At 31.1% G+C, this 11,580-nt stretch overlaps 1 protein-coding gene across 1 annotated transcript; it reads left to right on the top strand.

Moving 5' to 3' along the window:
• The first annotated feature begins 3,951 nt into the window (after positions 1-3,951).
• LOC108772070 (uncharacterized) lies at positions 3,952-8,232 on the top strand. Its single transcript, XM_018537522.1, has 4 exons — positions 3,952-5,062; positions 5,159-5,694; positions 5,860-7,824; positions 8,097-8,232. The coding sequence occupies exons 1-3, from the start codon at positions 3,952-3,954 to the stop codon at positions 7,822-7,824; spliced, it is 3,612 nt and encodes a 1,203-aa protein (XP_018393024.1). The 3' UTR covers positions 8,097-8,232.
• The last annotated feature ends 3,348 nt before the right edge of the window (positions 8,233-11,580 follow it).

Genomic DNA, 11,580 nt, shown 5'->3' with positions numbered 1-11,580 from the left:
GCCCTTAAACGGCGGAATGTTAGCTATTGGTCGAATATCTTCGACACGCGAATACGCGCGTGCGGCGATACGCGCCATGGGACGGCACCCTTAAGCTATATCCACACAAACTTGCAGAGTTGCATAAACGCATGCATAAAGAAAATTATAACAACCAATCAGGCATCAGTAAACAGAGAAAAAACGATCATGTTAGAGATACTATAACAGAGATTAGACAACAAGCCGTCGTGGGGTAAAATCGGATATCGGATATGACGTTTTTGATGGTGGTTTATTTTGATTGTTGAATAAATGCAAGAATTATATACGATATATATAGTTTTATTTAAAGTTTGATGTTTTTCATTTAGGAATGTGAATAAATATAAAAAAAATATTTAAAAAAGGCTTAATAACTATATCAGTTTTTCCATTTAAGGTTAGGTAATATAAATTGAGATTATTAAGGAATTATATATTATTATTATATGTATATATACATATGTTATGTTATATATATATAAATATATAAAGCACAGCAACTATTAGATATTTGTTATTCACCTATTTTATTTGAAAAAAATTATTTTTGTGGCTACATTGGAAATATGGCACATTATATAAATCACATAGTCTGAAATAAAATACACATATATTATAATTTGCACATTGACTCATAATCGATTAACCGAGGCTATTTTCTTTTTTTTTTTTTTTTCGTTGTAAGCTTAGGGTGCGTCCCGATGGAGAAAGAAATAGCGGAACGGAATGAGAACGGAACATTGATAGAAAAGAGATAGGATTGTTCTATCTCTTTTTTTATCAATGTTCCGTTACTGTTCCGTTCCGTTATTTCTGACTCCATGTGACTGCACCCTTAATGTGCTTTCAACTAGTTTCGTCCAATGTTGATTATTCAGATTCAGACACGCAGTTTTTATTCGACAGGTTAGGTCAGTTATCTTTCTCTCTCACACTTACGGTTTTTTCCAAGCAACGGGAGCCAATCAGAAATCGTTAGGCCTATCGCACATGAAATGCATAACTGCGCAAAGAATAACATAAGGCCGTTGGACCAATGAGCATCCAGCATAAAGACGCCATATTGATTAACATAAGATGCTCAATGGTCCAGTGGCCTTATGTTATATGCTTATGCATAGTTATGCATTTCATGTGCGATAGGCCTTAAAGCATTGTGTCCACGATGCTAGAACTCGGACCGAGTTCTTGGATGAAAGAAGAATTGACCAATCACATTGGTCACGTGACCAATATGATTGGTCAATTCTTCCTTCATCCGAGAACTCGGTCCGAGTTCTAGCATCGTGGACACAAGGCTTAACGCATTGTCTAAAGGTACAATTTCATGCTGACGCTTGACGCTTATTTTTAGCATCAAAACAGAACACGTGATACAAATTGACGAATATTAAGCAACAATTTTGGTCACGTGATCTGTTTTGACGCTAAAAATAAGCGTCAAGCGTCAGCATGAAATTGTACCTTAATCTCTCTTATATTAATCTTTATTATCTTTAGTTCTACATAGAGTCCTAGATATCAGAGAAGCGCAACCGATGTTCCGCATCCTGATTAGCTGACTGTCAGCCAATCATGACATTCATTTAGTGGTATTAAAAAAGGCTGACTAATAGACGATTGGTGGATTTCATATTTCGTTTGCAAACGACGCCATTTTTATTACTTTTCTTAGTAATTTTGCGATATTGACTTAAGCCGGTTGCGCTTCTCTGCAGCGAGAGTCTCTAAACGTTTTTTCGATAATTGTTGTCATGGTTAATTAGAGACAGCCAATGAGAACCACGCTTTCTTTCAGGATTCTCCTGCCATTGGCTGTCGCTAGTTAACGATAGAGACAATCATCGATAAAACGTTTAGAGAATCCCGCAACTGATATCTAGAACTCTAGCTGTCATCAGCCGTCATGATTTGAAAATGAAACGGCGAATTAATCGTAGTGTTAAATTTAATTTCTCTTCCTTTGGTAAGTATTTTCATATTATATTAAAATAGTGTCAATATTAATTTTTGCTATACATATTTTGGTAGAACAATGTATTACAAAAATTAAAAAGGACCCAGGGGAAAAATGTTTCATATATCTAATCATATAATTATACGTATATTGTAAAATTATATAAAATTACATGCAATATAATTTTATATAAACATAAACATATTTTATATATATATGTATAAACGTCCACATATATACATATTTCCCAAAATATAAAAAAAAATCTCTTCAAGAATCTCTTCAAATATCTCTTAAAAATATCTCTTCTTTGCAGAAATAATAATCAAATATGCAGTACAGTGCAGCTTATTGTTGTAACAACAGTTACGAAAAAGGGTTTTTGTTGTTCAGATTTCCTAAAGATATCCCATATTAAAAGAAAAATGGCGCATTGCTGTTGGAAAGTAAGATAATTGGAAATATAAGTAACGTCAAATTACCGATTATGCGAGGTAAAACATTTTTTCTTAGTGAGATAATCCAATCAACATAATTAATATCAGTATTTAATACTAAGAAAAAATGTTTTACCTCGCATAATCGGTGATTTTTGACGTTACTTTCTAATAATCGTCTTCCCTTCCAACAGCCAATGTGCCACTTTTCTCTTAATTAATATGGGATCTTTTTAGGAAACATGAGCAACAAAAACCCTTTTTGTTACAACAATAAGCTGCACAGTACAGCATATTTGATTATTATTTCTGCAAAGAAGAGATATTTTGAAATGATATTTGAAGAGATTCTTTTTTTAGATATTTCGGGAAAAAATGTCATATATGTGGACATTTATACATATATATATATATAATTATATATAAAATATGTCTATGTTTATATAAAATTATATTGCATGTAATTTTATGTACGTATAATTATATATAAAACATTTTTCCCCCGGGTCCTTTTTAATTTTCGTAATACATTGTTCTGCCAAAATGTATAGCAAAAATTAATATTGACACTATTTTAAGGTTTAAACGCGATTAAATATAACATGGAAATATTTACCAAGGGAAGAGAAATTAAATTTAACACTACGATTAATTCGCCGTTTTATTTTCAAATCATGACAGCTGATGACAGCTAACCAGCTAACCTTTCCTTTGAAAGACTACATATATATATAAAACGTACCAAGCTAATCGGCACGCGATTCGAGTCAAGCCGGTTCTATATTAGTTGCAAGCCGATCGCAAGTCTGTTGCGACAGCCAATCTGAAGCGTTGATTACAAAATGCAAACTTGAGATTGGCTGTCGCAACGAACTTGCGATCGGCTTGCAACTAATGTAGAACCAGCTTCAGGTGTCATGTTGACGACTTTTCTTATTACAGGATCTCTAATCGACGCTGTACGTTTCGAAGCCACTCACTTCAAGAATTGAGAATTGCTTCAGTGGTAAAGTATCAGCCTGTCAGGTTGCGAGGCCAATAAATTTAAGAAGAAGTCAGTCTGGAGTGACTTTACAATTAGTTATATACGGACAATATTGAATTGAGTAAGTACTACACAGTACGTTTCTCTCGCCAAAGACGAAATTGCATTTGTGTATTTAGCGAAAAATAGATATCGGTTTTTTGCCATACACCGGTTCTTTTTTTTGGTATTTTGTATCGTATATTTTGAAAACAAACTTTCCATATTTAAGCAGTAACTGCGTTTCTTTTTCCATATAAAAATTTCATATCTGAACGTTCAACAGATTAATCCGCATCAACTTGATCTTCTGATTAAACAAAATAAACAAGACGTTTGAATTCAATCAATCGATGGTGATAATTTCACCAGATAACACATGAAAATAAAGCAAAGTTCTCTCATATACTTGCACCTTCACAACTGACACTTAATATTTACAAAGTATGTATACATAGAATATTTTATTTTATGTTTTGTTCGTCTGTTTTTAACCTTCACTATGGATTATGATTATAAAATTACCTCATGATTTACAGATGTCTTATTTACGGGCAATTCAAAAAATACCGGGCGATACTGCCAGTGAGAAATTATGTTGGATCGGAAAATTGACTTTGTACCAGAGCAGTAGCGATCTTGAACAATTTCCACCAGAATTACTGCCTATTTTAAATGTAGAAACTGCCATTAAAGAAAAAAAACATGAAGATATAACATTTGCTCTTAAGTGTGAAGACTCAGCGATAATAAACCGTGCATTTAAAGCCTTTTGGTTTTTTGATGGTAGCCATAAAGAAATTGTTAACGTCAGGTATTTTTTCGAACATCTTTTCCCTTACGTTTCTGTAAAAACAAGAACACGTATTGTGCTGACACTTGCACATCAATTGTCTGGCAAGGATCCAATTTTTGCGCAGGAAATATTTACAGAAATGGTTTCGATTTATGGCATTCGAACCGCTTATCCGTTGATCATAGCTTGCAATGAGACTTTTGCTTATGAAATAATTGTACAGAAGGAATTAGTGTTGCCTGTTAAAATTGTTGAGAAGATCTTTTATATCAATCCGGATTTGGCAGTGCGTTTTCTCAAATTATTGAAACCTCATCCCTATAGACTAAATGCGACTGAGCATAATCCCTTTGCGATCGGCATTGGTCGATACGCATCTCTCCTCCCTAAATTAATAAAGAAACGACTAGAGGCTTTTATAGAACTGTTTGAGATTCATTCACCGAAAATTATTTTGAGCAACAAGTGCTCCAAAATATTTCTTAAGAAAGCTCAGCAACACCTGATACTAAAGCCACAGTTATATATTCGTATCTTACCACTCAAAAAAATTAATAAGGATTTAATGGAAAAAATTTTCCCTGATCTGTTGCCTACAACAATGTCTTACTTCAGAACAGGTAATATGCTCTATTACTTGGAACATTATCCACGTGATAAACAATATGATCTGCTTCGTAAATCATACAAGGATAAATATAATGTTGATCTTCTTGATGAAACAAAAAATGTCACGCTTGACTTATTACAGTTATTACCTGTCGAGGAACGAATCAAACAGGCTAAAATTAAAATTCTCGAGGAGCACAACTTAGAGAAGAGTGATAAAAATATAGTCCATAATATTTACCGCAAAAGAGATTGTACTTGTTTAAAGGCGAATCGTTTTACAGGTATGAAATTCGGTATACTATGTGAACAATATCAAGAATTTTCGTTCTACAAAACAGCTTGGATTTGTTATTTACCTGTTAACGAAGTTATTCCGATTATTAAAGAAAAATTAAATAAAACTACAGGTGAAAAAGATAGAATTGATCTCCTTATGCAAATGATCTATGCTTGTAATGTTAATAAAGATGATAATGCCTTGTTCAGCGTCTTGACATATTTTTTAAATAGACATAAAAACGAAAACTCTCGGGTGTTCCAACGAATATTCCATCAACTTTTAGAAATATACAATTTACCTTATTTAAATGAAAAGCTGATTTCTCTTGTATTAGACATTGTTCGATTGTGTTATGTAAAACATGAATTCATACCGGAAAGAATACTCGTGGCTATAATACATTTTAAACTTATACACAATATGTCAATTGAGGAGCTAATCGATATGTTTTTAAAAAGTAATACATGTTACGAAAGTTTTAACATACTTAAAGAATATCCACAATATGAGAGACAATGCCTTGTAACTTTCGCAAATCAAATTGAAAAAAAATCTTTTAAAGAGATTGATGAAAAAAAATATTTTTTCCCAATTCAAATTAAAAAAAAATCTTTTAAAGAGATTGATAAAAAAAAGTATTTCCGGCAATTTAAAAAAATATTTTTTAAAGAGGTTGATGAAAAAAAGCATCTTTTCTGCCAATCTGAAGAAAAATCTTTTATAGAGATTGATGAAAAAAAGTATTTTTTCTGCAAATTATTTGAAGCAATATATGATTTTAACAACAGGTATAAAAAATCGTGCACCAAAATAGAAAAAATGACAATTAGAGATTATCCTTGGTTAATGGATGTTATTTACGAAATTCTGCGTTCTGGCAAAAATTCTATCTTGAAAAATATATTGCAGGAAAATGAGCCAGAACTGTATTGCAGTTGGTTTCCTTCAAATATCGCAAATGTAACGTCAGGCGCGGCGCTCGCTCTATTGAAACGAGATTCACGAAACGTACTGGATAATTGGGAAGAATACTTAGCAAATTGCATGAAGAACTACAATTCAAAACATGTACAACGCTTTATCAAGGCCACGCGATGGTATAAAGACTTGCCCATTAAATTTTTTGAACGTTGCATGAATTATATTTACGATAAAAATACAGATAAAATACCATCATGCCTAGTTGTCTTGGCTCTTTTATGTCATGGTGATGAATTGACAAAACTGATCGATCCTTTCATAATACCCACCAAAACAAGGATAAATATCAATCATCCAAATGCTAAAAATAACTATAAACTTATAAAATATTTACCATTGAGCATGAGACTTTCTAATCCACCAATACCTCTCGATCTCATAGTTAGATTGTGTGAAGGAGAATATTTATTAAGAATAGTTTTGATGACACTAACAAATGTAAGTATGCGAACTTCTAAGCCTAAAGTTCTATCAATTGCACAAAAATTGATGAGTATGTGTGTGAATACACGTAAGCATGGAGTTAGGCTGATGTATTTGATAGCGACTAAGCATGAGCTTACAGATTTTCTCCAGAAAGCATGGATAATCGAGAAGCATCATTCAGTACGACAAGTTTTATTCAAGACGTTCCAGAAATATTTTCTTACAGAGCCAAATCCTGAAACATGGTCCCTATATTACCAAACTGTATCAACGTTGAGTCTCAATGATGAAGCATTGCTTTCACAGATAAAGCTATTTCCCAAGATCCCTAATAAATATGTCTTAAGATTTCTCGATCTATGGCTCAAAACGATAGACGATTTTCAAGGAATGGAACTGGACGACCAGAAAAAAAACAAATACATTGCCAATTTCTTAGCAACACTTACTACTGCATCTATTTTCAATCTTTTATCTGAAGAATTTATTGAAAATATACTTCGAAGATTTTTATTCCATATGGATAGTGATGTATCCAGAGCAGCAAGACGTTTTATAATATCGTATATTTTGTCAGAAGGTCAGGATAAAAATGCAGCACGCATCAAAATATTTGCTGATGTCTTTCGTAACGCAGTGGTAAATTATTGGGATGTACCCCATCCTAAAAAATTATATTTCTATCCAATCAACCAAGCCGTGCGTTTATTCATAGATGATTTCATTTTTTACTGCTTTGATAAAATGTTTTACTTTAATAAATTTACTACTAACCCGGAAATTATCGATAACATACAAATGATATTTTCATCTGTCTTATCACCCAGCCAGGATGCAAAGTCTTATTTGTTGTTGACATACGCAAAGACGTTTCAAGAATGTAAATCAACCAAGAACTCTTTTGGCCTGAAACTCGGTCAGCAGTTACATGAATTAATCAACATTTTCTCTCCGCTATTAGTCTCATTTATGGTTCAGATTCTCGATTACTTCTTAGATAAAGTATACAGATATCCGGATTTGGAACAAGCCAAATTTAGTGTCATAGAAGGTCTCATTGAAGCTGGTAATACGTATTCCTGTTTTATGGCTGTGACAATGTTACCTGGCTTAGCGCCGAAACCCTTACACCCTCGCTGCAGACAATTGACGATCAAGATGAATCACGCGGCAAGATACGATCGAATCATTGAAAAGTTACGAGGAATGCATGAGGAGCTTGCTACCATGACTGTTTTATGCAATTATTTAAATGAATTGGACTTGAACATTTTTGAAACAAATTGAGTGAGTTATATATATTATTGTGTTCCCTCCGCGATAATATTTTGTTACGATAAATAATGACATTTTCTTATTATACAATGTTGATTGAATCGTAAAACCTTTATATATGTTACACTATTAGCGCGTATATTTTTAATAGAATAGTCATTGAATTTTTATAGAAAAAAATTGTTAAATAATTATTGAAATATTCTCCAAATCGAATAATTATTGAATATTTTCTATTTTTGCAAGATGTGAGCCTAAAATTACAAGTATTTTCTCTTTTTCAGAAAATTATTTAAAATGTTTCTTGAAAAAATGACATATATGAGCTGTTATGACATATAAGAGCAGTTATTGACATATATAAGAGCAGTTCGATGGATGAAATAGAGAGAGAGAGACATGCATATTTTTACATTTATATACCCGTCTTAAAACGTAATGTATAAATTATACATTAAACATTTCTCAAAGATAAATAAATATATTATAAAATAAATATCTCATTTTAATATATATAATTATATAAATATTGCACAACACGTATCCATTTTAGTTAATTATAAATTATTTAATACGCTACAGAATATTATTTATTTCAATACATTATATTAAACCAATTTAAGTAAATAATGGACCTACTTTTTACGGCGCACAATGACTTTTTTCAATGAAATAATCTTCTATAGCATTTCTTGGACAATCTTGTTATGAAAAAAAAAAGTAAAATTTTTGAGAGATTTCGAAAATAACAGAAAGTATAAAAAAAATTCTTTTTCTAAATTGTGCGTCGTGAAATCTCCAAATGTACTTAAAATGAAATACATATATATTTAATGTTTTAAAAAAGAAAGCGATGATGTGTGCTGACTGCGCGCACTCGCACACACACACACAAAGTATAAGCAATGCAGACTGAATATATTATATTTTTATTAACATTTCATAAAAATTGTAAAATATGTCTGCAACATTTCTGAGGCTGCTCTGGAATAGTAAAAAGTCTACAATTCTTGCATATGGAACTTTGTTGAAACGTTGCTGAACGTTACAGAAAGAATCTGCAATCTCTTTGAAATATTACCGAAAAGGTTTCAGTTATTTCTAGGACTTCAAAAATGATATTATATATATATATAATATATTTAATTTTGACAATTAAATAATATTTAAATTTATTATATCGACATAATAAATATATATAATATTGTTTTATTATTAATTTATCATATTTAATTTTGACACTTAAATAATATTTAAATTCATTATATCGATATAATAAGTTTTTATAATATTGTTTAATTATTAATTTAACATATACTTATATATCTGTATATAAAAGTATATGTGAAACATATAATTTATATATATATATATATATATATATATATAAGTATATGTTAAACATATAACTTCCTCAAAACTCATCGTATCGAGATAGAATAACTTCGTCAAAACTCATCGTATCGAGATGTTTAAAAACGCATTTTAAAGAAATCTCTACTTTTCAGACCTGTACTTCAAAAGACGGTCTTACTGATATTTGATGAAGTTGCACATTCATAAATAAAGTATGTCATATCTAAAAATTTTTTACAAAATTTGCCAAGTTCCACGGAGCCAAGTAAAAATTGTGCACAAATGCTGTTTACAGCTTTCGAAAAAATGAATCTTTACCTTCAATTTGTTTTTTTGTTGAGCTCTGTACGATTTTTTTTTGACCGAGTTATTTAACGTTTAAGTAAAAGGTCATTTTTACTTTTTTTGCAAAAAATATTTTTCTTTACCTGGCAAGCAAAAATAAAGTAGTGAAATAGTTTATTCCATGTTCTCACGGTGGAATTAGATTTTAAATCGGCAAAGTCGGTTATTATAAGTTTGAAAAAGGATTTTTCACCATAGTAAAATAGTTTATTCTGACTTCCCATCGTGGAAATGGAATTTAAACTGTGGCAAAATCGGCTATGATGAATTTGAACGCTTTGGAAATAAACTATTTTAACAGTGAAAAAGATTTTTCGTCGTAGTGTAAAATAGTTTATTTCTAATTCCCAAGATGGAAATAAAATTTCAAAAGTGTAATAAAATTAAAGAGATTAAATAAACTAATAAAGCATTCTGGATCCGCCATATAAAAAGCGAGACCGGAAGCGGCGGCGCATGCGTTAAACACCGCGGTGATGGAGCACGTCGAGAAGAAGGAGAGAAGTCCGAGTTTGTATAATTGTATATTGAACAGGAGAGTCGAAAAGAAACAGCCGAGCAGAACGGATGCGAAAGAGAAAGAGAGTCTGAAATTCGACGCGACGCGACGGTCGAACGCGTACAGAGAAAACCTCGGATTTGGCTAACTGGCTATCGTACAGAAGCAATTGTTTCTCCGAGAAGGAAAAACGGGATTTAGAGAGTTACGCAATCGAACAGTGCGCTCTCCTTTTCCGAAATCGCGTGAATGTTAAAATCATATTCGTTGGAGTGTTCTTTGTGACATATCAAATTTCAATGCATGTTTTTTTATTAACTGTAAATCATATCGGTATTAATGTGTGCTCAGGATACAAATCATAAAAAGTGCAAGAATATTCGATATTTGTCATAAACAATTTTTAGCATGTGTTACAATTATTTTATACTTATCATATCAGAACAATTTGTAGATTTAAGTAGTAGGTTTTAGATTTGTTTCATAAAATAAAGTGAGTTTTACATTTTTTTTCTTAAAATAAATGTACCTCTTAAAAAATATTTTTTAATATAGTAATTCTCTTTTTATTATCAGTTTATACAAAAAGAAATTTAAATCTAACTTGACAGTACAAGTTGTAACTTAAACGGATATTGTTTATGTTAAATTAAAAGTTATTTTAAATTAATCGAATCATAAAAAATAACAATAAAAACGGATTTTTCCTATAATGTACAAAACCATCTATCACATAGATATATTTATTTCATGATTAAAAAGTTCACAAAATCATCAAAATCATTCAACAAAACTTACCAATATAGAAAAATAAAAAACAAAATAGATACAAATGTTTAATAGTCGCCAAAGAAGCAGTAGAAGATTATATATTGGTACATGCAGAATGGGATAAGACTAGAAGAATATGATCAGTCTCTCAAGTTTTCCAGGATACTGCCGCTATTACTGTTGTTTGGTTCGTGAACTCTCTCGACGTCTTTGTGTACTTTTTGACGTGTGACATTTGTATTCCGTGGAACCATGATTCTCGTTATATCGCTGCCTGTCATTTTCGGTCTCTTCTACAGATTTCGAGCGCTAGATGCTGATCTATCCTTCGATTTCGCGTTCGCCTCCTTTTACGTTTGGATTCACGATGTGATTCTTTTGCTATAACATGGATTAATATAATTATATATTACAAACTGTTTTTAAATATATGATAGTATGGAAGAAATATATATGTTAGTAATAACAATTACTACTTTGTTAAACAAATTTGATGTGTGCGTGCTTGCGTGCGCGTGTAAATTTAAATATGCATCAGAGTGTATATCTTAAAAATGCCTATTAATCACGTTGCGCTATTATACGTATTCCTGATCAATAATTGAGTCGTTTTGAAAAAGTTTTGAATCATTTTACAATATTTTTGCAATAGTTAACGAGATATTAATTTTTAAAGGTTGCCAAATAAGGTTGCCAAATTTTTATTGATTTTCTTTTATTTATAACAAAAAATATTTATTTTTAATAAAATTTTCATATATTTTAGTCTTCAATTATCATTACTAAATAGCAGGGTT

This window comes from Cyphomyrmex costatus, unplaced genomic scaffold, assembly GCF_001594065.2.
Source record: "Cyphomyrmex costatus isolate MS0001 unplaced genomic scaffold, Ccosl1.0 scaffold176, whole genome shotgun sequence".
Classification (NCBI taxonomy): Eukaryota; Metazoa; Arthropoda; class Insecta; order Hymenoptera; family Formicidae; genus Cyphomyrmex; species Cyphomyrmex costatus.
Note: the sequence above shows the minus strand (reverse complement) of the source record. Positions and strands in the feature narration are given on the sequence as shown.